Below are 26,006 nucleotides of genomic sequence, written 5' to 3' on the forward strand. Positions count from 1 at the left end.
TTGGGTGTATCAGCCTCCTTGGATTGGAGTTTTTCTTCTAGTATCTTCTGTAAGGCTAAATTTATAGCTAGATATTGTTTAAATTTGGTTTTTGTCATGGAATATCTTGCGTTCTCCATCTATGAGACTGAGAGCTTTTCTGAGTATAGTAGTCTAGATTGGCATCTGCTGTCTTTTAGAGGCTGCAAGACATCTGTCCAGTCCATTCTAGCTTTTATAGTCTCTGTTGAGAAGTCAGGTGTAATGCTGATAGGTCTGCCTTTATTTGGCCTTTTTCCATTGCAGCTTTTAATATTCTGTCTTTATTCTATACATTTAGTGTTTTAATATTATGTGTTGGGAGGATTGTCTTTTCTGATTCAAGCTATTTCATGTTCTGTAAGCTTGTACATTTATAGGCATATATTTCTTCAGGTTGGGGAAATTTTCTTCTATGATTTTCTTGTAAATATTTTCTGGGCCTTGGAGCTGGGAATCTTCACGTTCTTCTATTCCAGTTATTCTTAAGTTTGGTCTTTTCATAGCATCCCATATTTCTTGGATTTTTTGTGTCAGGAACCTTTTAAGTTTAACATTTTCTTTCACCAACCTATCAATTTCTTCAATCGTATCTTCTATGTCTGAGATTCTTTCATCTATCTTTTGTATTCTGTTGGTGATGCTTTCATCTCTAGTTCCTGTTCTCTTCCCTACGTTTCCATCTCCAGGATTCCCTCTGCTTGTGTTTTCTTTATTGCTTCTATTTCCATCTTTAGGTCTTGAACAGTTTTATTCATTTCCTTCACCTATTTGATTGTATTTTCCTGGATTTCATAAGAGATTTATTCATTTCCTCTTTAAAGGCCTCCATCATCTTGATAAGATTGGATTTTAGGTCATCTTCTGTGCTTTGGCTATGTTAAGATATCCAGCACTTGCTGTGGTAGGATAGTTGGACTCTAGTGGTGCCTTATTGCTCTGGCTCTTATTGATTGTGTTCTTGTGATGGCCTTTAGTCATCTGGTTGTCCCTGGTGCCAGCTGACCATCTGGATGTTCTTTGGTCTGGAAAACCTCCTTGGGAAGGCAGGCAGAGCAATGGCCTGGAAGAGCCACTCAGCAGAGGCTTGGGGGAAGGCTCTAACCTGGATGTTTCTGGGACCAGCAAGGAAGGCAGAGCAGTGTCACAGATGGACTATGTAGCTCAGGAGACATAGCACAGGTCAGCACTGCTCGCTATGCCCCAGGGTGACCCAGTGGACAGGGGATTGGAGTTAAAGGATCTAATCTGGATGTTACTTGAGCTGGCAGACCTCTTTGGAAAGCCTCTTTGGTCAGGGCTATAACCCAGATGATGGAGCTCAGGGGACAAAGCACAGATCACTGATGTTGGCTATTGTTATGCTGCTGACAACATCCTATGTCACCACCTGTGTCCTAGGTCATCACCTGGGCCAAGTCCTCCAGATATAACCTATCTGCCACTCCCACCCACTCTCTCTGCCTCAGTTTCTCTACCCTTCCCTGATCGCTCTGATTTTTTTTCTCTCAGAGATCCCCACCATGCCCCTTTCTCTTCTCCTACACTCTCCCACTGTCTCTCTCTGTCTCCCCCCAACCCAGTTCAATAATCTCTACACTCTAGATCTGTTGTGTGTGGAATTTTTAAATGTATTACTACAGCTATAGTAAAGATTTCTCTAATGGGAATTGAAATGTGTGTCTTCCTCTGTGGTTGGTAGAGGGTAGCATCAGTCTTCTTCAGTCCCAGAAGATCTGAAGGCTTTCCTTATCCATCATTCTTCTTCCTGTCAGCTCCAAAGGACCTAGATATCCAGAGAATGCTTCTCTTGGCCCCTGGCGACCCTGCCTTTGAGAGAGCCAAAGACTTTTACAATGATCTGTAATTATGCACAGAGCAGCAGAAAAAAAAAAAAAAAGAGTTGCCTGAGGCACTAGTTCCCAGCTGCAGTGAGGTGCCAGCCTGCCTGCCCCCTACTGTTGCTTGCATGCAGGGTATGAGACCTGTGGCATAGGAAGAATGACTTGGCTCCAGCTCTGGACCATGTGGATGGGATTTTAATTCAGCACTGGAGCCCATTAGTATTCTGAGCTAGGGCAAGCCACTTGATGCTTCTCAATCTAGCTCTCTCTTTTGTCACAGAAAGACAATAGACTCTGCCAGTGTGAGCTGTTAGGATTAAAAAGTTGTTGTATGTATTTCCTCCAGGAATTAGTTGTGGTTTATACTAATTATGTCTCTGTACCACCACCTTAATTGGCAATTCATGTACTACCTATCTTTTAGAGATATGTTCGGACTCCATTGCTATTTGTCAGACAGGATTGTTATCAGTGGTTCAGTCCACATATATAACTCACAACTACCAGTAACACCAGTCCGAGAGAATCTGCCACCATCTTCTGATCTCCCAAAGACACCGTACACACATGGCCCACATGTGTAATTCAGGCACCCACAAATAAATCTTTCAGTTTGGAGCTCCACATCTTTTTTTTTTAATTTTTTATTAATTACACTTTATTCATTTTGTATCCCCCCATAAGCCCCTCCCTCCTCCCCTCCCGATCTGATCCCACCCACCCTCCCTCCCCTTTCTGCATGCATGCCACTCCCCAAGTCCACTGATAGGGGAGGTTCTCCTCTCCTTTCTGATCTTAGTCTATAAGTTCTCATCAAAAGTGCCTGCATTGTCCTTTACCGTGGCCTGGTAAGGCTGCTCCCCCCTCAGGGGGAGGTGATCAATGAGCAGGCCAACATCTAAACAAACTAAGCAAAAGAGAGGACCCTAACTAAAATGTTCAATCCCCATCCTGAAAGGCAAAGAGGATGGACATCAGAAGAAAAAGAAAATAGGAAACAACCTCGGAGCTCCACAAAGCTTTGGTTTGCTTTGGTTGCTGCAGTCCAAGCAACTGTACTTCTAAGCTCTTAAAGGGAGTTCTACCCGTACCTTGCCTGGAAAGCATTGTTTCTGGCTGAGTTCAATTACGATTAATTTAAAACATACTGAAATTTTATGATCCTCTGAACTAGCATTTTAAAAGTACATGAATTTCAGTGAAAGATGTGGCACAACAAGCAAAGAGCACACAAGATGGGTGCATCTTAAGCTCTCTGTGGTTGATACAGTGCTGACGTATAGAGCTGAAAAGTTTACAAAAGCCTTTTGTCTTATTTTGTGGAGCTGGATGTTTTAAAAAGATTTCAGTCCTCTTCAGAGTGTGTTCCATAAACAAGTGCTATTCTTGCACTGCTAGAAGGGAGGGTATGTCCTATTGACTAATGGCTAATGCCTTAAGCAGTCAGTCAGACGTGGGGATTTATGTGTGCCTAATGTTGGCTTGAAATATTTTCCTGGAAAGTATCAGGTTCACTAAGTGCCTATATTTTATATCAAATACCAGCCGGTAACCTAGAAGACTCTGCCATCCAATACTGCTCTTCACCTTTATTCTTTCCTAAGCCTACTCTCTCTTCCATCTCCACCGACATTTTATCTATCTGTTCCCAGCAACTCTTGCAGACTTTTAATCACACTTTCTCTTTCCTTTTACATTATGTTTTACTAACCTCAAATTCTAAGGAGAAGAGCCAACCAGAAGAGTGAATACACACACACACACACACACACACACACACACACACACACACCAGATCCCGAGGAAAAGTACCTACAGGAGGCAGAGATAACATCTCTGGCAGAGTGGGAGGCTTAATCTGGCTATATCAAACTTCCCAGTGAGAAAATGGGTCTAGGTTTGTCTTGCTCATTGGATCTTCCAAATGCAATGCTTTTCCATGAGCAAAGCAATATAGATTCAGGGTAGCTAAGGCCAAGAACATATCAATCTGAAGCCTTTTTCTCAGCTTCCCTCGCTGTCATACTTTGCCTGTCACCTTGCAGCTTCGGCATCTCCCCACACTGATAGCCGTGTTTATCCAATGGGGAGATTGTGTTGCAATAGCTTCTGGTTTTGTGACATCTGGTTTTCATCCACTCTGCATGTGGTTTGGGAACTACTGTCCTAGAGTCTCCAGTAGTTAGGTAACAGAAAATGACGGCGAAGACTTAGCAAGCAGGAGGAAAGCTTTCCAACCCCAGAACCTGAACTTGCATGACGGCGAGCTTTCCTGCCAGACGTCTGGTACTGTAGTTCCTGTTTATTCCAAGACAGACCTAGTGGGAATGTCTCCATTCTTGTGGTCGCCTTCTTTCAGCTTCCAGTAGTAAGCAAATCCCAGAAACGATGATATAATTCGAGATCATCTGGGCTTGGGGAAAAGATAATGCTTTCTTTTCTTGAGTTGAATTTTGATTTTTTAAAATCATAATTGGAAAATATATCAGACCCATTTTAATTAGTTCCTGAAGTATTTTTCTTTTATTATTATTTTTTACAATTCATTCACTTTGTATTCCAGTTATAGCTCCCCTCCTTCATCTCTTCCTCATCCCACCCTCCCTTACTCTTCCTCCCCTATCCTTCTTCTCTACTGTCTGACCTTAGCCTATCAGGTCCCATCAGGACTGCCAAGCATCCTCTTCTTCTGTGGGCTGGCTAGGTTGCCCTAACAGGGAGAAGTAATCAAGGAGCAGACAACCACGTTCATGTCAGAGACTGTCTCTTTTCCCCTTACTAGAGGACGCACATAAAGAATGAGCTATTTATGGGCTACATCTGAGCAGGGGATCTAGGTCCTCTCTATGCATAGTCTTCGGTTGATGCATCAGTCTCTGCAGTCCCCCCTGGGCCCTGGCTTTTCTTTTCGTTTTGTTTTGTTTTGTTTTGTTTTTTGCATTGTTGATCTCCTTGTGAGGCTCCTGTCCCCTCCATGTCCTTCTACTGCCCCCCCTTTTCCATAAGACTCCCTGTGCTCTGTCCAAAGTTTGGCTATGAGTCTCTGCATCTGCTTCAATCCCCTACATTGTGGAGTCTTTTATAGTTCATCAGTGGTAGGCTCCCATCCTGTTCCCTCTCTTTTACCACTTCCAGGATCTATCCTGTTTTCCCTTCTGAATGAGAATGAAGCCCTAGGGCCCTCCTTGCTGTTTAGCTTCTTTAGGTCTGTAGATTTTGTATGTTTATTCTATATTATACAGAGAGAATTCTCAACAGACAAATATCGAATGGCAGAGAAACACTTAAAGAAATGCAAATCAAAATGACCCTGAGATTTCACTTCACACCCATCAGAATGGCTAAGATCAAAAACTCACAAAAAGCATTAGGTTATAATGGCTAAAAATCTAGGTTTGTTTCCTTCCTCCCACCCCAACACATCCTGAGTTAAAGGTGATGAGATTCCAGACCTGTGTCATAAAAACTGTGTGGGCCTTGGGTGAGCTGCTGAAGTCTAGGGAGCTGTGTGGTCAGCATTTTTTCCCATCTGTTTGGTGACCATTTGCATTGCATTTTGTGAACTGTTCATTTCATTAGCCTCACTATTATTTCTTTTCTTGGTGGTAAGGTTTTCTTCTTTTAGTTCTTTGTATATTACAGATACTAATATGTCTGGTATATAGCTGTCAAAGATTTCTCTCCCATTATATAGGTTGTCTTTACCATTGCTTCTCTTGCTGTGCAGAAACTTCTTAGTTTCATGAGATTTCATTTTCAGATTGTTGGCCTCATATTCCAAGTGACTAGAGTCCTGTTCAGAAACTCCTGTCTTTCTTTTATTATTTTTTTTCTCTTACTGAAAATAGTTTGGGGCTGGAGAGATGGCTCAGTGGTTAAGAGCACTGACTGCTCTTCTGGAGGACCTGGGTTCAATTTCCCACAACTACATGGTAGCTTACAACTGTCTGTAACCCCAAGATCTGACATTCTCACACAGACATACATATAGCCAAAACCCCAAATGCACATAAAAATAAAAAAAATATATTTTTTTTAAAAAAGAAAGAAAATAGTTTTTCCCTCACATTATATATCCTGATGGTGGTTTTCTTTTCCTCTCCTTATTCTAGTTCCTCCCTCTCTTCCCTCCTGTTTAGATCCACACCCCTTTCTGTCAATAAAAAGACTTCTATGAGATTGTTTAAAAGAAAATAAAATCTGACACATAAGGATCAGACAAAAAAAACAAAGAGAAGGAAAAGAATTCCTGGCATGATATTATAGGAAAAGGAGCATCCCAAGAAGTCACTGAGTTAATTTTCTATTGTCCATCAGCTGGTGAGCACGGAGCCTATCCTTAACAGTAGTTTGTTAAACTGGGCAGTGTTGGTGCACACCCTTAATCCCAGCACTGGGGAAGCAGAGGCAGGTGGATCTCTGTGCGTTCTAGCTAGCCTGGTCAATAGAGTTCCAAGACAGCCAGGGCTACATAGAGAAACACTGTCTCAAAAAAACAAAGAGAGTAGCTTGTTTTCCTAGTGAAACTCCCTTGGAGGAAGCTAACTTTTAATTTTAAGTGTTTATCAACTGGAGCTAGCTTCGAGGTGTCCACTTGTGCTTCTGCTCTAGGACCTCATCTGGTGCAGACCCATGCAGGCCCTGTGCATGTTCCTTCATCTCTGTGAGTTCATGTGTACATCTATCCTCTTAATTTAGAAGGCTTTGTTTTCTTGGTGTTCTCCATCCCCTCTGACTCTTAAACACTTTCTGCCTCCTCTTCTGCAGTTCCCTGAGGGGAAATCTCTGAAGAAGATGTCCTAATTAGGGCTGAGTGTTCAAAAATGGCTCATTCTCTGTCTGTGGGTCTCTGTATTTGTTCCCATGTGCTGCAGAAGGAAGTGTCTTTGACTACAGCTGAGGAAAAACTGATCTATGAGTAGCAGAATGCCACTAGGAGTCATAGTATTGTTGTGGGTTGTCTGTTGCTGTTTTTAACAAACAGCATTTAGTTTTACCCTAGGTTCCTGAGCTAACCAGTCTCAGGGTCTTAACCATCCAAAAAGTCAAAGGTATGGGTTGCATTTCATGGAGTGGGCCTTCAGTCAAATCAGATATCAGTTTCTCCCACATTGTGTAATTGTGCCACCATTACACTAGCATGCAGGCAGTACACTGCTCTAGATCAAAGGGTTTGTGGCTGAGTTGGTGCTTTGCTTTGATGAGTTGGTACATTTTTGCTTTGGTAGCATGGAGAGTCCCTTTACTATACCAAAGATGTTAGCACATAGGGATGAAGGCCCTACATAGGCACTAATTCAACTTCTCCATAACCAGTGAGTTGTGTAGATGCCTTCAGCAATGGGGCCTTTGCAGTTTGTGGAGAGCAACCTATAGTCTTGGCAATAGCCATGGTTTTTTGAGGATTCCCATTAGACCTCTTTGGCCAACAATTAGATGTAACCCAAGAGATGGCCAGTTGGGGCTCCATCTCCCCCTTTATTTTGTGATTTCATTTAGATCTCCTTCATATATTTGTATATTTTATGAAGCTTCTACTGTATTAGTTTTCCATACTACCTCTCAAATGGCTCCTAATTTTAGCTGTTGCTTCCCACATCTACTCCTTCATCCTCCTTTCCTCCCTGTCTCCACCTAATCATCCAGTTACAGTCTACCTCTCATCCATTGATAACTATCCTATTTTCCTTTCTTAGGAAGATCTGTCTGTCTCCCCCAATACTTTACTCTATACTTCTATGGTTCTATGGATTATAGCTTGATTATCATTGCCTTAATAGCCAATATCCACAGATAAGCAAATAATACCATATTTATCTTTCTGGGTCTGGGTTACATTCCTTGGGATGCATTTACTGTGAATTTCGTTGTTCATTTTTTAATGGCTGAGTAATACTCCTTTGTGTAAATATACCACATTTTCTTTATCCATTCTTCTCCTGAAAGATATTTATATTATTTGCAATTTCTAGATGTTATGAATAGAGCATGAGTGAGCATGAGTGAACAAGTATCTCTGTGGCAGAATGAATTGTCCTTTGGGTATATAGCTATGAGTGGTATGGAGATCTGAATAAGAATGACCCCATAAGACTAGGATGGAAGTTGGTACCAGGGACCAGGGTATTGCTGTGGCAATCCTGATGGTACTGTATATGAGAGGAGTACTGAAGACTTCAAGACTTTGGACTAGAAAAGCACTTGGATACTTTAAGCAGGGCTTAATGGACTATTCTAGCAGGAACATGTAGGCCAGTGCAGAGAGCAATTTGAACTATGGGGGCCCAGCTCAAAAAGTTTCAGAGAAGAATATTAGTAAGTGGCCTAGAGACCGTTCTTGTGATATTTTGGCAAAGCATGTGGCTGTTTTTCCCCCTTGTCCTAAAAAATCTGCCTGAGGCTAAACTGAAGAGTTTTGGATTAATGACATTGAAACAGGAGATTTCACGACAGTTTAGCACTGGCTGAGTCTTGTGGTTATTAGTGATTACTCTCATGCAGATCCAACAAAAAAAAGGAGCAAGTGAGGGAAGGCGAAATAAAAAATGTACATTTTGAGGAGAAAAGGAACACCAGGAAATATAATATGGGTAAGTCTGGTGCACAAAGAGATAAAAAGTTTAAAGAAAAGCCCAATGCTAAATGGAATAACACCAAGGAGAACTGTTAAGAGGGTGTAGAACCAGCCCTGGAGAGAGTAGTATGATTCAGTCAGCAAAGCTGAAGCGTTAAAGATCTGAAGGGCGCTTTGACATCAGACATGGAGATGTACAATTTGGAGATCGCCCTGCTGGTTTTCAGTCTTACTTTCTTTGTTCCATAGTGAGGATACTTGCTGCCTGTGTTCCCTTTCCTGCCCTTTGGAATGGTAATATATATTCTGTACCACTGCATGTTGGAAGTATGTGACCTGCTTCTTTATTTTGATTTGATAGGGGGTTACAGTTGAGAAAGTGCATGAGTCTCAGAAGAGACTTTGAGCTTTGGACTTCTAAACAGTGTTGAGTGTTTAGGCTGAGATAGACTATAGGGACTTTTGAAGTTGCACTAAATACACATTTGCATTATGATATGGCTACAAGCCTTTGGGGACCAGGTTGTGGAATGTGGCAGTTTGAATAGAATGGCTTAGTCAACAAAGAGGGGCACTCTCTAAAAGCATTAGCAGGATTAGGAGGTGTGACCTTGTTGGAGGGAGTCTGTCATTAGGGGTAAGCCTTGAGATTTTAGAAAGCTCTGCCATGTCCAGTCTCCCTCAGCCCATGAATCAAGATGTAGTTGTTAGCTCCTTCTCTAGCACCATGCCTGCCTGCCACCCATGTTCCCTGCCAAAATGATAATGGGCTAAGCCTCTGAAAGTGTAAGCAAGCACAGAATTAAATGATTTCTTTTATAGAGTTGCCTTGGTCATGGTGTCTCTTCACAGCATTAGAACAGTGACTAAGACAACTGGTATAGCTGGACCCTGAATCAATTCCCATCTTCCTGAGGAACTGCCACACTGATTTCCATGGCGGCTGCACAACTTTGCATTCCCACCAATGGGGGATGAGGGATGTTTGCTTCACTCCACAGCCTCACCAGAGTGAGTTATCACTTGTTTTAATGAACTTTGACATTTTTTGACAGGGATAAAATAAAATCTTAAAATAGTTTTGATTTGTATTCGCCCAGCTAAGGGTGTTAAACATTTTTTAAAACCCTTTGAGTTTCCTCTTTTGAGAATTCGCTGTTTTCATCTGTACTCCATTTTTTAATTGGGCTTTTTGTTTTCTTGATATCTAGTTTTTTGAGTTCTTATATTTTGGCTATTAGCTCTCTATCAGATGTATAGTTGGTAAAAATTGTTTCCCATTCTGTAAGCTGCCATTTTGCCCAAATCATGTGTCCTTTGCCTTACAGAATCTTCTCAGTTTCATGAGGTCCTATTTGTTAATTGTTGATCTTAGTGCCTGTGCTAATGGTGTTTTGTTCAGAAAGTCTTTTCTTGTGCCATTGAGTTCAAGGCTGTTCACCACTGTCTCTTCTGTCAGCGTCAGTGTTTCTGGTTTTATGTGGAGGCCTCTGATCCATCTGGAGTTGAGATTTGTGCAAGGTGATAAGTATGGACCTATTTGTTCTTCTACATGCAGCCACACATTGACTAGAACCATTTGTTGAAGATGCTGTCTATTTCTCGGTGTGCATTTCTAGCTTCTTTATGAAAAATCAGGTGTTCATAGGTGGGTGGGTTCATGTCTAATGCATCGGTTTCACTCCATGATCAATGTGTCTGTTTCTGTGCAAACACCACACTGTTTTTTACCACTATAGCTTTGTGGTACAGCTTGAAGTCAGGGATGGCGATGCTTACCACTGTTCTTTATTATTCAGTATAGTTTTAGAAATCCTAGGGTGTGAGTTTGAAACCAGCCTGGGCTACATAAAAAGAGAGTGACTGGCGGGGTTTAAGAGATGGCACAGGAGTTAGGAGCATTTGATCTCTTGCAGAGGAGCCAGGTTCAGTGCCCAGCATCCACATGGTTGCTTACAACAATCTGTAACTTCAGTTCCAGGTAGTCTTGTACCTTTTTCTTGTCTCTTTAGACACCACACACACATGATACATAGACATATATGCAAGCAATGCACACATACACATAAAACAAATATTAAAAAAAACATAATAGAGAGGGAGACAGTGAGTACAAAGAGATGCAGAAGATCAGCATTTAAATAGTTTTATGAAAAGTGTTTAAAAAGAGTGGTCATGAGAACACAGAGTGGTTCAATCATAGAAATCAAGGTATCCAATTTCCCCCTTAATAGGAACAGAGAGATGAGGTATAGTACCTGTTTTTAAAATTCTACTTTGGGGTGTTGAGGCCTCAACTTCCCTTCCAACCTCCCAACCCTATGTAGGAGAGAGAAGGTTGCGGGGAGAGAGGGCCTTTATTTCTCCCAGCTGGTTAGGGTCAAGGGCTTCTTTTTGGGCTCTATACCAATTTCCATCAACAGCAAATACAGGCAGCAAACAGTCTCATCCACACCGCTACACCCTGAAGCTGTTTTCTCTGCTCCAAACCACCACACTGTCCATCTCTTTGGTCTCTCCAAACTGCTACAGGACACATGCCAACACTGCATGCCACCCTTTCTCTTTCTGGGCTCTCAGTTTATATCCTCAGAATCCTAGACCACACCCCTCTCCATGCCTCAGGAGACAATTAACAGCTTCAGACAAACTAAAGCTCAAACTACAATCCCACACTTGGGATTAAAACAAAAATGTATTTACATAACATAAATGAGTTTACAAAGAAACCAAATCTTCCTTTACAGTGAGGTACAGAACAGGAAGGGCAGTAGAGATACCTGAGGCCAAAGGAGGAACCCTGTAGGAGCTCCCAGGAGTTCCCAGGATGGACAGACAAACTGGCTCTTCTTTCTGTTCAGGGTGGAGACATGATGAGGCTGAAGTAGAAAGCAAAGAAAATCTACAACAGCTGCTCTGAGGAATTGGAAAAGAATTTAACAAAAAAATGGACAGAGAGTCTGACAAGCAGCATTTGGAGCTCAAACAATGTGAGATAACAGGAATTTGCAGTGGACTGAGTCTTTGTCTCCTAAGTTTCCATCACACCAGGCAGGCTTCATTATCTGATCACCTCATCAACTTTCCCTAGATACATACATCCTTTTTCAATTTTCCAGTCCACTTTTAAATGCATCCAGAAATAAATTAAGAACCCACATTGTCTGATAAAAAAAAATCTGAGGCAAAGTACAACAAAGATAAAATATTTAACCAGATATATTTTACTTTTGTGTCATAAAATCATGCTAGTAATCTCTTGAATAATATTGTGTGTTGAAGTAAAATTACTTGAAATATGTTTATACAATTATCATAATAAATTTCAAAATCCCTCCCAATTGCTTAATTTGATAACCATGTCAAGTTCAATCTAATTCTTGGTATTCCTGTGAGATAAGAACAGTTTCTATATTCTGATCTGGGCGTGGTAGCTCATATATTCTGAGGAGATTGCCACAAGTTTCAGGCCAGCCTGGGCCACACGGTGGGTTCCAGGCCAGCCTGGGCTACCAAAAAAACAAAAATGAGAAAACGAAAACAATGAGAAGGACAAATTCCACACCTTAAAATGCTGGGGTGGGGGAGCAAAGGAAAAGTATGAACAATACATGCAATTCCAGTTTCTGCATCCTGCTTCCAGGAACTTCAGTGAAACATATCTAGTCTTTGTATCCAGGTGGTTCGTGTGGCTGCTTTCACACTCTACAGGCATGGGTTAGTTAGCTGTAACAGGGATTGTATGGCCTATGGAGCTTAAATGAACAGCTGTCCTATAAATACTGGTTACACTCACTATTTCCTGTGTATCTGCTGAGCATAAGGTGCTGAGCGAAGTGACTGGGAGACAGAGGGACAAGCCCACTGTGTGAAGCACTGTTTTCTTACCAGTGCTGAGTTTAGTAAACAGTGTTTGAAAGTCAATAAACCTCTGATGAATGCCTCATAAAAGCCGACCCTCGAAACACTATCTTCTTATCTTCTGAAGAGAAAACTGAGATTTCAAGGGTAGAAATGGCCTGTCCACTACTGAGAGCCTCACACAGTGAAGAGGGAGTGAGGCCCCGAGTCTTCTGAAACAGCCCCAGTGCACTAAAGGGATAATTAATTTTAATCACAGGGTCTGTGTGAGCACTAAGTAATGAGGTAAGAGTTTATTTTGCCTTATGGTTTTCAAAGGGTCAGAGTCCATCGCGGCAGGCAGACATGGTGCAGGAATATGAAGCTGATCACGCACATCAAATGCAAGCACAAAGAAAAGAGAGCCAGCTGATGTGTAGGGAGGATTTGGGTATGAAAGCTTGGAGCAAATGACTCATTTCCTCCAGGTAGATCATGCCTCCTAAACCTCCCCAAATCGAGCCACCAACTAGGGAACAAACATGGGGGACATTCTCACTGAAACCGCCACAACTTGACATTTCAGAGCGACAGGGCAGGTGGAAGATGGCACTGAGACCCCTGCTGTGGGTGTGCTGACTAGAGCTGCTAAGGGCCTGCTGGGGCCTGGGGAGGCAGCTCAAAATGCTGCATTTGTCCAGCAAGCAATGGGGTGCTAGCTTCAATCCCCAATACCTAAGTTAAAAAAAAAAAAGACTGAAAAAGAAAAAGAATAAGATGTTTGAGATTCCTAATAAGGTAGACAGTGTTCTCACCAGACATAAGCATATGAATCAAAGCCTATGTTGGCTCAGTTGACCACTCCATAATGTGTCATATTTCAAAATATCAAGCTATACACTTTAAATACATTATACCTTTGCTCGTCGATTTAGAAAGTTAATTTTAAAGATTTTTTTTTCATTTAAATTTTTACTTATGTGTATCTATGTGTATAAATGATATGTGTTGGTATCCATAGAGGCCAGAAGAGGGTCTCAGATCCCCTGAAGCTGGAGTTATAGGTAGTTGTAAGCTGGGAACCAAACTCAGATGCTCTGCAAGAGCAGCAGGCACTCTTAACTACTGAGACTCCTCCTGAGCCTGAAAAGTAATGTATGCTTTTCTCATTCTTAAAAAAGAAAGAAAGAAAGAAAGAAAGAAAGAAAGAAAGAAAGAAAGAAAGAAAGAAAGAAAGGAAGGAAGGAAGGAAGGAAGGAAGGAAGGAAGGAAGGAAGAGAAGAAGAAGAAGAAAGAAAGAAAGAAAGAAAGAAAGAAAGAAAGAAAGAAAGAAAGAAAGAAAGAAAGAAAGAGTGAGTCACACTGTGTAGCCCAGTCTGGCCTCCTGCCTCAGACTCCCAAGTGCTAGAATTACAGGTGTGTACTTCCACACCCACCTTGAATTGATTAATTTGAAAACACAGTAATAAAAGTGCATAGAAACAACTAATAAAATGACAGAGTGTAAAGTCAGGCATAGTGATGTGTGGTTATAATTCCAGCACTTAGGAGACTAATGCAAGAACATGAGTTCTAGTCCAACCTGGAATGGACAATGAGGCCCTATCTGGAAAACACAAAAACAAAACACCCAGTAGAAAATTTGCAAAGTATGGCCAAGGGAAACAAATAAATAACTACAATGATCTACTGTAGAAAAGGTCCAGATAGGAAGCGTGCTCTGGGAGGGATGTGATGGTTACTTAGCCAGGAGGTACGTTCTGGGAATGGCCTCTCAGCTTCTTGACCAGGAGGTATGCTCTTGGCATGGTGTATTAGTTACTGTGGTGGTCTGAAGGAAGATGGCCCCGATACACTCACAAGTGGTGGCCTTGTGGCAGGTGAGGCCTTGTTCGAGGAAGTGTGTCACTGAGGGTGGGCTTTGAGGTTTCAGAATCTCAAGCCAGGCCTAGCGGCTCAATCTCTCTTCCTGCTGCATGCGGATCAGGATGTAGAACTCTCAGCTCCTGCTCCAGCTCCCTGTCTGTCTACATTCCACGTGCTGCCCTTTGTGATGATAATTGACTAGATCTCTGAACTGCAAGAAGTCCCAATTAAAAGTTTTCCTTCATAGTAGTTGCTGTGGTCCTGCCATCTAATTATAGCAATAAAACCCTAAGACAGTTAAGTAGGCAGGAAGTGTGCTCTGGGCATGGTCTACTGGGTTTTTTTTTTTTGTTTTGTTGTTTCTGTGGCAAAGTATCTGACAGAAAACACCTGAGAAGGAAGGGTTTATTTGGGCTCACAGACTGCCCATCATGGTCAGGGAGGCAAGACCAGTATTTGAACTCAGGAAGCAGAGAGATGAAAGCTAATGCTCAGCCCAATTTCTGATCTCTTCCATGTAGGGAGGAAACCACAAGCAATCAGGATGGCTCTTACCAATCTAGAAACTCTCTCACTGACACACTGGAAGGTTCACTTCCGTGGTGATTCTCTGTGTCCCGGACTTGCTTTGTAAACCAGGCTGGCCTGGAACTCACAGTGATCTGCCTGCCTTTGCTTCCCGAGTGGTGTGATCAAAGTTGTGTACCACCATAGGTGTTACTACATGGTGATTCTTTTTTTCTAATTATTTATTTTTATTAATTACAATTTATTCATGTTGTATTCCAGCTGTAGCCTCCTCCCTCGTCCCCTCCCAAACCTACTCTTCTTCCCTCTTCTCCTCCCATACCCCTCCCTAAGTCCACTGATAAGGGAGGTCCTCCTCCCCTTCCATCTGACCCTAGCCTATCAGGTCTCATCATGACTGGCTGCCTTGTCTTCCTCTGTGGCCTGGCAAGGCTGCACCCCCTCAGGTGGAGGTATTCAAAGAACTAGCCACTGAGTTCATGTCAGAGACAACCCCTGTTCCCCTTACTAGGACACCCACTTGGACACTGAGCTGCCATGGGCTACCTCTGTGCAGGGGTTCTAGGTTATCTCCATGAATGGTCCTTGGTTGGAGTATCAGTCTCAGAAAAGACCCCTGTGCCCAAATTTTTTTGGTTCTGTTGTTCTCCTTGTGGAGCTCCTGTCCCCTCCAGGTCTTTCATCTCCTCCTTCTTTCATAAGATTCCCTGCACTCTGCCCAAAGTTTGGCTATGAGTCTCAGCATCTGCTTTGATACCCTTCTGAGTAGAGGCCCTTTGTGGTAAGCTCCTGTCCTATTCTCTCTTTTCTCTCTCTTCCGATGTCCATCCCATTTGCTTTTCTGAATGGGTATTGATCATCTTACCCAGGAAACAACAAATCAAGTAATCCAATTAAAAAATGAGGTACAGAGCTAAACAGAGAATTCTCAATAGCGGAATATTGAATGGCAGAGAAACACTTAAAACCCTGAGATTTCACCTTACACCCATCAGAATGGCTAAGATAAAAAACTCAAGTGATAACACATGCTGGAGAGCATGTGGAGAAAGGGGAACCCTCCTCCACTGCTGGTGGGAATATAAACTTGTACAACCACTTTGAAAATCAATCAGGTGTTTTCTCAGACAATTAGGGATAGCTTTTCCTCAGGATCCAGCTATACCGCTCCTATGCATATATCCAAATATGCTCAAGTACACAATAAGGACATTTGCTCAACCATGTTCGTAGCAGTTTTTTTTCATAATAGACAGAATTTGGAAACAACCCAGAAGTCCCTCAGCTGAGGAATGGATATAGAAATTGTGGTACATTTACGCAATGGAATACTACTTAGAAATTGAAAACAGGGAAATCATGAAATTTGTAGGCAAATGGTGGGAACTAGAAGAGATCATCCAGAGTGAGGTATCCCAGAAGCAGAAAGACACACATAGTATGTACTCACTCATAAGTGGATATTAGGTATATAACATAGGATAAACATACTAAAATCTGTACACCTAAAGAAGCTACCCGTGGTGATTCTTAGTCCCTGCATCAAATCAAGTCAACAACAGCAGTCATCACCAACAGGTAAGACTTAACAAGTGATGAGAAAAATGACCAGTGTTTTATAAGTTCATTTAAGAGAATAAATAACACTCTCAAAACCATTATTCAAGCACAATTCATTTACAGAATTATAAAAGGTCAGGAAGCCAACATTCCATTCTACCCCAAACACAAAGGATCACTAGATCTGTAACAGTTTCCTAGCACCAAGGGCCAGCCTGGAGCCTCCTCGTCTTCCCAAGCAGCAGAACTGAAGTTAGAAACTACCAGACATGCGGCTGAAGGGAAGGCTTGTTGCTGAGCCTGTGTACTGACTGCTCTTGCAGAGGGCCCAGTCAGTGCCCAGCACCCACTTCGGCTGACTCACAGTTGCTTTACAGCTTTAGTTCTGGGATCTGACCCCTCTGGCACCTGCAGGCACCTGAACTCGAATGCACATATACACGTATTTGAAAAAAAAAAATAAAGACTAAAATTCCTTAAAGCCTACCTAATCTGAACATTTAAGAAACTAAGCCATTATTAACAGCATACCGTATGTCAGAAAAACTTACTGAGAACATTTGTGTTACCGAGTTCAGTTTCTCAGAAAATGTGCCAGTTTGGGTTTTTTTTTTTTTTCCATTTATAAAAGACAAAATTATTTCCAACTGAGTGCATGTACTTTTCACTAATAATGGAAATGTATAATTGCCAGATTGAAATGCCCTGAGGCAGGTTCTGAGAACAGTGTCATGGACACTCGAGCATGCTGTGTCACACATTGACAGTTATGCCAGAGCCTTTTACTTTATTTTACATTATTTTGAGATAAACTTAGGGACTCTCTCATCTCAATTTGCTAAAGCTCCTAGAACATTACTGTGTGGGGGTTCATAGTCATCTAAGTGTCCCTGGCTCATCAGATGTATTTATTTTAATTTTGTGTGTGTGAGTATTTGTTGGCTTGCATTATGTGTGTTATGAGTATATAGTGCCCAAAGAAAAGGGTGTTGGGTCCCCTGGAACTAGAGTTACCACCAGTTGTGAATCTCTCTTTGAGTCCTGGGAACTGAATCCCAGTTGGGGCCTCTGCAAGAGTAACCAGACTGTTAACTGCAGAACATTCTCCAGACCCCCTTCTGACTCTTCACTTTTATTTTTTTGTTTTTATTTTTTGGTTTGGTTTGGTTTTTGTTGTTGTTGTTTTTCCAGACAGGGCTTCTCTGTGTAGCCTCGGCTGTCCTAGACTCACTTTGTAGAGCAGGCTGACCTCGAACTCACAGAGATCTGCCTGCTTCTGCCTCCCGAGTGCTGAGATCAAGGGTGTGATTCTTTTTAATCCAGGTTTTTTGAAGCTGCTACATTTCTCATTTGTTGTGATTAAACAGACAGGAAATCCAGATATTTAAGAATGATGGTCCATTATTAAATGAAGAAATGATAACGGTGCCATAAGTAAATTGTCTTAACATAAATGCCCCACGAATTGTTTTAAACTCATGTTTAACATAAATTATTTCATCATTGGGGAGAGCAAACATGGTGATAATATGGTTTAACTATACGGATAGGCTGGGATGGATCTAATAGCTTTAAAAAAAAAAAAAAAAAGACCCAGACTAGGCTTAAACTCACCATGTAGACAAGGGTGGCTCTGAAATCCTAATGCTCCTGCCTGCACCTCTTGAGTGCTCGGATTATAGGTGTACTCATCACATTTGGTTTTATGTGGTACAGGCAATACAATCCAGGGATGCGGCATGCTAAGCAAGCACGCTACCAAATGAGATACGTCACCAGCCCGGTTAGCCAGGTTTATGCAAGTATCATATTGTGAACGTGCAGAAACCAAGACAGCATTCGTCAGTCCCTCTACTTGGCATCATGATGCAATTCTGACTCAAGTGAACACACGCTGCCTGAAGCTGCAGCTGCTGGGACATGGGCACTGCTTCACAGTAAACTTCTCTGTGTGTAAGAGTTCAGTCCCAAATAAATAAATTTGCTTGTGTTGTTGTTGTTGTTGTTGTTGGTTTCTTCAAGACAGGGTTTCTCTGTGTAGCCTTGACTGTCCTGGACTGGCTTTGTAGACCAGGCTGGCCTCAACCTCACAGAGATCTGTGTGCCTCTGCTTCCCCAAGTGCTGGGATTACAGGCATGTGCCACCACATGCCTGGTTTCAAATAAATAATCTTAAAGAACATCATGCTTACTGTTTTTGAAGAGGACCTGAGACCTGATCCCAGCACCCATAGTGGGCAGCTCATAACCACCACCCTCAATTACAGTTCCAGGGGAACCAATGCCTTCTTTTGTGGTCCTGACACCCGTGCACACATACACATAATTAATCCCCAACACAGGTACACAAGCATAATATAAACAATGACAGTCAATCATGACCAAATATTTTCTGGCACTGGGCATGGTGTGCACACCTCTAATCCTGTCATGTGGGAAGCAGAGGCAGGTTGATCTCTGAATTCTGGCCTAGCCTAGTCTACACAGTAAGTTCCAGGCCAGCCAGAGCTGCACAGTGAGACCCTGTCTCAAGAAATATTTTTTTTCAGCACATAATTGAATTCCTCGGCTTATACAGTTTGCAGCGCATTTTACACCAGCTATTCCCCAAATACATGAGTAATCCAGTGTGTTAGGAACTTACTGTAAAGCCACAAGGCAACAGAAATGTTTTTTAGATGTATGGCAATTTTCCATCCACTTTGGACACAGTATCACTCTGTACTAGTCTGACTGAATTTGCAGTAGAAATCCTGCTCTCTCACCTCATGAGTGTTATAGATTACAAGCAGGAGCTACCACACCTGATTTCTACTATGATCTTATGGAACTTTCACTGAATATTCAGCCTGTCATCATCTCAAACACCACTTTGTATCATGACTATATTTAATAAAATAGTTGGAGATGAACATTCTCTTTCTTTCTTTTTTTTTTTTTTTTTTTTTTTTTTTTTTTTTTTTTTTTTTTTTTTTGGTTTTCTGAGATAGAGTTTCTTTATGTAGCCCTGGCTGTCTTGAATTTGCTGGCCTTGAATTCACAGAGATCTACCTGCCTCTTCCTCCCAAGTTCTGTGATTAAAGGTGTACACCACCACTGTCAAAGGTGAAGATTCTAATTTAATGAGTGCCTATAGTATTCATTTCTCTCATTCAATAGTTTGTTGATACTGTTTTGGGTTATTGAAGAATATTTTCATATGTACACAGCTCAAATGCAATAAATGTTTTGTGAAATGGGCTAAGGCTATGACTGACACTGTGTAAAAACTGTACTCTTGCAAATGAGTGGGATGATCATTTTCATTTAAGACCCAAAGGCCATGAAATGTATTGGTTACAGGACAGTAAAGATTTTCTGGTAAATTACTAACAGCTGAAGGAGCTTGGGTGCATAGCTATCAAGTGTCCTTAAATGTGAGCAGGACAGGTTTTTCTTCCTGCTAATTTGCTCTCTTTACACTGAGCTGTTGTGAAAACAGGACCCTCTGCTTTCCAGGACAAGTGTGGCTTCTCCACAGCTTTAAATACTCACTAAGTATTTTGTCTTTGAAAATCATATGGGAAGTTGTTGTTGCTGTTCCTGTTTTCAGTGCTAGGAACGTCAAAAGTGATACCACTAGCCCCGATTAATAGTTTAAATGATGAAATACTGAAAACAGGATATTGCCAGGTTGGCTGCAATGCCCACAATCCTATTCTCCTCTTTTGCTAGCACAGCTTTAATTTGACTGGGGTTTTTTATCTTTTCCAAACATTGTTTCCACATAAACACTGGCTGGTTGTGTGGCATGGGCTTGTAAAGCCAGTACTTGGGAGTTCAAAGTCATCCATGGCTACACAGAGTTGGTAACCAGCACTGTCCTGTACCACGCTATCTCAAAGAACCAAAATATAAAAAACATTAAAACAAGGGCTGCACACGTAGCACCAAGTAACCAACAGACTTGGCACACACTTGTCGTCTTTGTAGCAACTAGGAGGAACAGACTGCTGCCATTTCAGCCACATAGGAACTTCAGCATAGTTCAAAGCCAGACTCTGTCTCAAAGACAAGTGAACAAACAACAAAAGCATCTATTCTATCCCTGCCTTATAAAGGACAGAACACAAAGCAAGACAGCCAGGATATCTGAGCCAGGATATGTCCACTGTTGACAGGAAGTACCCAGACGTGAAGGCCCTAGGGTCTGATAAGGGATGCCTTTGCTATCCCAAGTCATATTGCTCCAGGTGGGCTTGGGAAAGCACATTCTGGAATCCAGAAGACTCAAGGTAAAACTGGCCCCTCTAATGACCAGGAGTCCAAATTCTTGGCTGGAGTCTCTCTCCTGTCCTAACAGTCAGAGGCCAGTAATTTGGCTCTGACGCAAACTCTACTCCCATCCTATCAAATTTAAATAAACACACGGGCACAGATCTCTAATTTTAAAAGATAAAAGTTTATTTGGGAATAAGATATAAGAATTTCAAACTAAAAAGTACATAGGCAAGAGATATTAGACCAAAAAGTAGAGCCTTTGGTTATTTTGCTCTGGTAATTTAAGACTTGTACTTTTGAAAAAGCAGTATAGGAACATTAGCTACAGGCCTGGTAACTCACGCCTGTAATCCCACAGTAGAGGTAACAGAAACAAGTTCAAAGCCAGCCCTGGGCCACACAGTAAACCCTAAGTGAGGCAGGGGGAAAAAAAATATTACATGTTCTATTTGCATTTTTAACATTTTAACACAAATCAGAAATACATAGTTCTTAATGCTGATGAACTCTCATTTCCAGCTTAGGTATAAAGAGCTTAAAGTTTTATTGACATATACAAACATTAACATTCCTTACTAAATTTAAACTGTGCTACCTAAAAGGTGGGCAGGTAAAAACAGTTTCTCCCTTTGTATTCTAAAACACAGTACCTTGCATCAGCCTTCATATAGTAACAGAGAACACCCTTTAACATATCTAGGGAGGCTTTCTTCACAGTCAGAACACAAATGCATTTGATTTTTCTGGTTGAAAGAGAATCATAAGAACAAATGAAAGGTGTTTGGGTCCACAATAATCTCTAGGGAAAATAATTCAATCAATTTCCAATCAAGCTCTTAAAATCATTCAAAAAACCTTTTGCATTTTATAATTGTTGTAAAGCATTTTATAAGTGTATTTATATAGTAAAAGGGGAAAAAAGTTGCCCCCATCTTAAGAAATCTCAAACTATCTCAACTCCAAGAACAAAAAACCTGAACATTAAGAGATTATCAGTGTTGTTTCCAACAAATTTCACCGACTGTCTGCAAGCATTGAGGACTTGGCAGACCAGGAGTGGTGGCTTTTACTAGGCAAAGTTAATCTTAAAAGTCATATCTAACAGTTCTGGTGATGCTTGTCTAATCAAAATGTTCTCACCTCTAAGGCAGGCCAGCAGACTGTTTTCCATGACTGTCAGCTCTGTGAGAGAGTTCTGGAATCAGCTGAAATATTTTCTCCTTATCCCTTTAGTTGAATGTAATGTGACTTAATTAAAGTCACTCACTCTGTATAAAGAGTTTTCCCACCCACAACAGGGCAAGCAGTTCTCAGCCTTGGTACCATAACTCTGCAAGGTGTCAAGCTTGGGCAAAAAGTTTAGCAACTGTATGGCGGTTAGTCCTCGCCCCCAAATACCGTAATCAATGCACAGACGTCTCTGTCTCGGGAGTCTCTGGTTGGTCTGAGCCTCTTTCCTTCAGGTGTAGCTTGTCTGGCTTTTCGGGTATCTCCATCATCTTGGGTGTCTGGGTGTATCGGCTAGTGCAAACTCGTAGCTTCGGCGCAGAGTTGCACTTCTGGCAAGCGGTTTGGTTCTGAGGCCGGCTGGAGGTTTTGGCATCTTCTTGCACCTTCCAGGTCACCAGCTGCATGCAGGCGCAGGCATCCTCGATGGAGCTGTGTCCTCCGCTGTCGGTCTGGATCTTTTGGTTGAGGTACTGGGAGATGAGGCCCCGCAAGGAGCGCTTGCAGGGGAGGCCTCGGTGATGCGGGAAGAGAACGGCCGTGTCCACCACCGTACTATGGATGAACTTCAAAGCCAGCAGGTCACTCTCAAGGCTGTGTCCAATGAGGATGGTTTCAGTGCTGAACAGGCTAAGGAGCACGGCCTGGACATCACGCAGCCTAACGTTGGTGCTCGCCAAGTCCGCCTCGGTCACGCCAGAAAACATGGTGTTGTAGTCCACGATCTCATTGTCGGGCTTGACGAAGGTGTCGTAAATCACGTGCAAATCCGTGTCCACCACTGTGACGCGGGTGAGCTCCAGGCCATGCGTAGTGTAGGACATCTCGCAGTCCAGGGCGTAGATTCCTGCGTGTGCCTCCCAGTCCTTCTTCGGGAAGGTCTTGGCGAAGCCCTGCAAGTTGTCCTTCCTGCCGTCCTGCACGTGTTGCTTGGCTACCTTGCAGCCCGTGGCTTCGATGGGCGCGTGGCAGCACGAGTACCGGGCTTGCCAGCCTCCGGACACGGGGATGGAGACAAGACGCCCCCAGTGGTACACGCAGGGCTCGGAGCAGAGGCAGCAGCCAGAGGATGACACGCGGTACTCGGTGCCACAGCGGCAGCAGGTCCTGAGCGTCGGGCTCCGCGGCTGCTCTCGCATGGAGAGCACTGCCAAGCCGGGCTTCTCCGGATGCGGGAACGGGTAGCCGTGCATTCTGCGCTGCTCCTCCGTGAGCACGTAGCCTTGCAGGCGGCTGTACAACGTGGCCTTGCTGAGACCCGGGACGGCGCTGGGAACCAGGCCCCTGAGCTTCTTCAGGGTGTGCAGGGCGACGTTCAGGTACCTGTTCTTGCCGGGACTTCGGTCGTAGACCACCTTCTCCTCTGACTGCGCCTTCTCGATGGCCTCCAGGTACGAAGAGGAGAACTTAAGGTACTCCTCGGTGAACAGGCCCAAGTAGTGCTGACGCATGGCAGCGGGGATCTTGTCCTTGAATTCCTTGGTGAGGCTGGGCTTCTTCGCTCCAAATAAAGAATAGCTGTAGGCAGCTTGCTGCGGGGTGAAGATGTAGGTGTTGAAAAATGGCGGCAGGGCCACGGTTCTGCTGCTGCCGGAGGTCCTCTTGGCAGCTGTGGGGGTGTTGGCCAGGGTGGGACTGGCCATGCGGATGAGCCTCCTCTTCTCTCCCTCCGAGGCTGAGGACAGCAAGGATGACAAAGACGATGACAACGGCGACGACTCAGAGCGTAGGATCTTCCTCCCAACCTCCTGGGGTCGCCAGAACAGCAGCTCCCAAGGAGTCACAAGCCAGCCGCGGTGCGCCCCGGGGCCAGGCCTCAGCGAAGGCACCTGGACCACAACGAACTGGGTGGGCTGGCAATATGTTGAAGGGCACTGGTAGCAAAACAGCAGGATGTCCCCGACTGGTTGGGCCACGACCCTCCTGGCTTCGGGATGCCCTGGTGGGAACCAACATTCTGCTGTGGCTTTCAGGCTCATGCTGCCCTTAGAGACGCAGCTCCTGAGCGAGCAACTCGTCTACCTGAGTGCGAGTGAAAGCCCAGGCTTCGGAGCAGCGCCTATTTAAAGGGCGGTGAGCGGAAATCCCTCTCTGACCGCATCCAATCATATTTGGTCTACTATCCTCTAGACAGCTTCCGTAATATTGGGCTCCTCCTACCAGGAAGGAATTGGAATTCAGGTTCCACTTTGTCCTCATGTTTGTTTGGTTTTTATTTTATTATATATCTTTATTAATTTCTTTTGAGATGTCCATACATTGCATTTCAGTCCTAATCGTCATCATTCTCCAATACCTTCTAGAACCACCCCCCCCCTTCTATATCCATGGCACTTTGTTTCCTCGATTTATTTTAAACCCGGAGTCCAGTTTCTACAGCTCATGTACTCTTGGATGTGTGGCCATGCCCTGAGGTTATGATTATATTTTGGGTGATTGTGCTCCCTTCCTTTCCCCTATTCCTCTTCCTCTTTACTCCCCCCTCCCCTCTGTCTTCGTCATTCTTCTCTCTCCCTCCTTCTCTTCCTCCCTCCCCTTTCTTCCATTTCTGAGACAGTGTCGATATGCCCACCTTGAATGCATGAGCTCTTGCTTCAGCTCCCTGAATGCTGAGAGAAGGGCCTTCTCTGCCATGGGCAAATCGATTTGAAATTCCAGACCTTGGAATCAGGCTTTTGGTCCTGAGTGATCCTACAGCCTTATAACCACTATCATCTTGAGGTCACACAGAAAGAAACTAAGGCCAGCAGACTTCATGCACTTTACCCAGGCTCACACAGCATCTCTGGCCAGGTAAGCTGATCTCCACTTCCAGGGACTCTGTGGCTCTGGGGTTACCAACAGCACTTGAACAATGACGGAGATGAACGAGAAGTAAAATAGCATAAATACTTAAACTATTCTTAAACTTAAAACTTTGTCTCAAAAGAGAAAGATGTAAACTGCATTTTCATTAATTTCAAAATTACAAATCAATTAGATCCTAAGGTGGCAGTTTACTCAGGAAACGCTGGAACTTGATCTCAGACCTCCTGATTGAATCTTTGTGCATGCAAATACTGCTGTGTGGACGGAGATAATTTACACAGACTCCCTACGGGCTTTTTTTTTTTTTTTTCAACAATGGGATTTTTGAAGGGATAAATTTTATTTTGTAAATTCTTATGGGATGCATACTCTAGGTTAAACACACTGAGAGCGTTAATGTCATCAATTTGAGTGTATCTGTAATCCTAGGAGACACACTGTCAGGTGCAATTGTGAATGATTAGATTAGGGATTAATTCAATTCGGTTAACTGAGTTGGGAAATCTGCCCACGACATGAGAGCAGCATCATTCCCTAGGCATGGGCCTTGAATGGCTTAAAATGGAGGAATCCAGCTATACACCCTCAGGAACCGAGCTCCTCCTAACTGCCCACCACAGGATCAACTTCCTCAAGCTCCTGACTGACTTTCTCATCAAAATGGACTACACCCTTGAGTTGTGAGCCAAAAGAAACACTTTCTTTCCGAAATTGGTTTTGCTAGGGTATTTTTAAAGTAATTTTTCCATACAATTTATTTTGATCATGTTTTCCCTCCCCCAAACCACCAGATCTTCCCCACCTCACTACCAACCAAAGTTCGTGTCCCTTTTCTCCAAAAACTAAAAATTAAAAAAATAAAAATAAAAACAAACAAAATACCAATAAAATTACTAAAATGAAACCAAAAAACTCCACAAAAACAATAACAAATCTTTTAGTCTATTTTGCGTTGACCACCTACTACTCCTGGCTATCCTTGGAGTGTGGCTGAGGTACCCAACTGTGCGGTATTTTACCACAGTGACAGGAAAAGTAATGAAGAGAGTAGATGGGGGAGGGGGCCAGGGGAGGAGGAGGTTTTGAGGTTTCAAAAGACTTGGGCACCATTTCATGTTAGTTAACTTTCCTGCCTCCTGCTTACAATTCAAGATGTGAGCTCTGAACTATCCCTGCCTTCATGTCTCACTCTGCCATCATGGACTCTAAGCTTCTAGATCCATAAGCCCAAATTAAACGTTTTCTTTTGTAAGTTGTCTTGGCCATGGTGATTTTTTTATTTATTTTTGAATTTGTAATGTAACTACATTAATTCTTCCTTCTCTTTCCTCACTCCAAACACTCACATATCCCTCTCCTTACTGTCTTTTAAATTCATGACATTTTTTAATCATTAGTTTTGTTACAGGCATATATGTACATACATATATATTCCAAAAAACAACATGCTTGGCCTGTATAATATTACTTGTATATATGTT

The 26,006-nt window shown here is 42.8% G+C and overlaps 1 protein-coding gene across 1 annotated transcript; it reads right to left on the reverse strand.

Annotated features, from left to right (window-relative positions):
• Positions 1-21,893: 21,893 nt before the first annotated feature.
• On the reverse strand, positions 21,894-23,696 carry LOC129668672 (RNA exonuclease 1 homolog). Its single transcript, XM_055596759.1, has one exon. It carries the CDS (start codon positions 23,694-23,696, stop codon positions 21,894-21,896), a length of 1,803 nt encoding a protein of 600 aa, XP_055452734.1.
• Between the last annotated feature and the right edge of the window lie 2,310 nt (positions 23,697-26,006).

This window comes from Psammomys obesus, unplaced genomic scaffold (assembly GCF_907164565.1).
Source record: "Psammomys obesus unplaced genomic scaffold, mPsaObe1.curated_primary_1811, whole genome shotgun sequence".
NCBI classification, from domain to species: domain Eukaryota; kingdom Metazoa; phylum Chordata; class Mammalia; order Rodentia; family Muridae; genus Psammomys; species Psammomys obesus.

Coding starts and splice junctions, on each gene's coding strand:
- LOC129668672 (XM_055596759.1), bottom strand. CDS start 23,696: ATGAGCCTGAAAGCCACAGCAGAATGTTGGTTCCCACCAGGGCATCCC.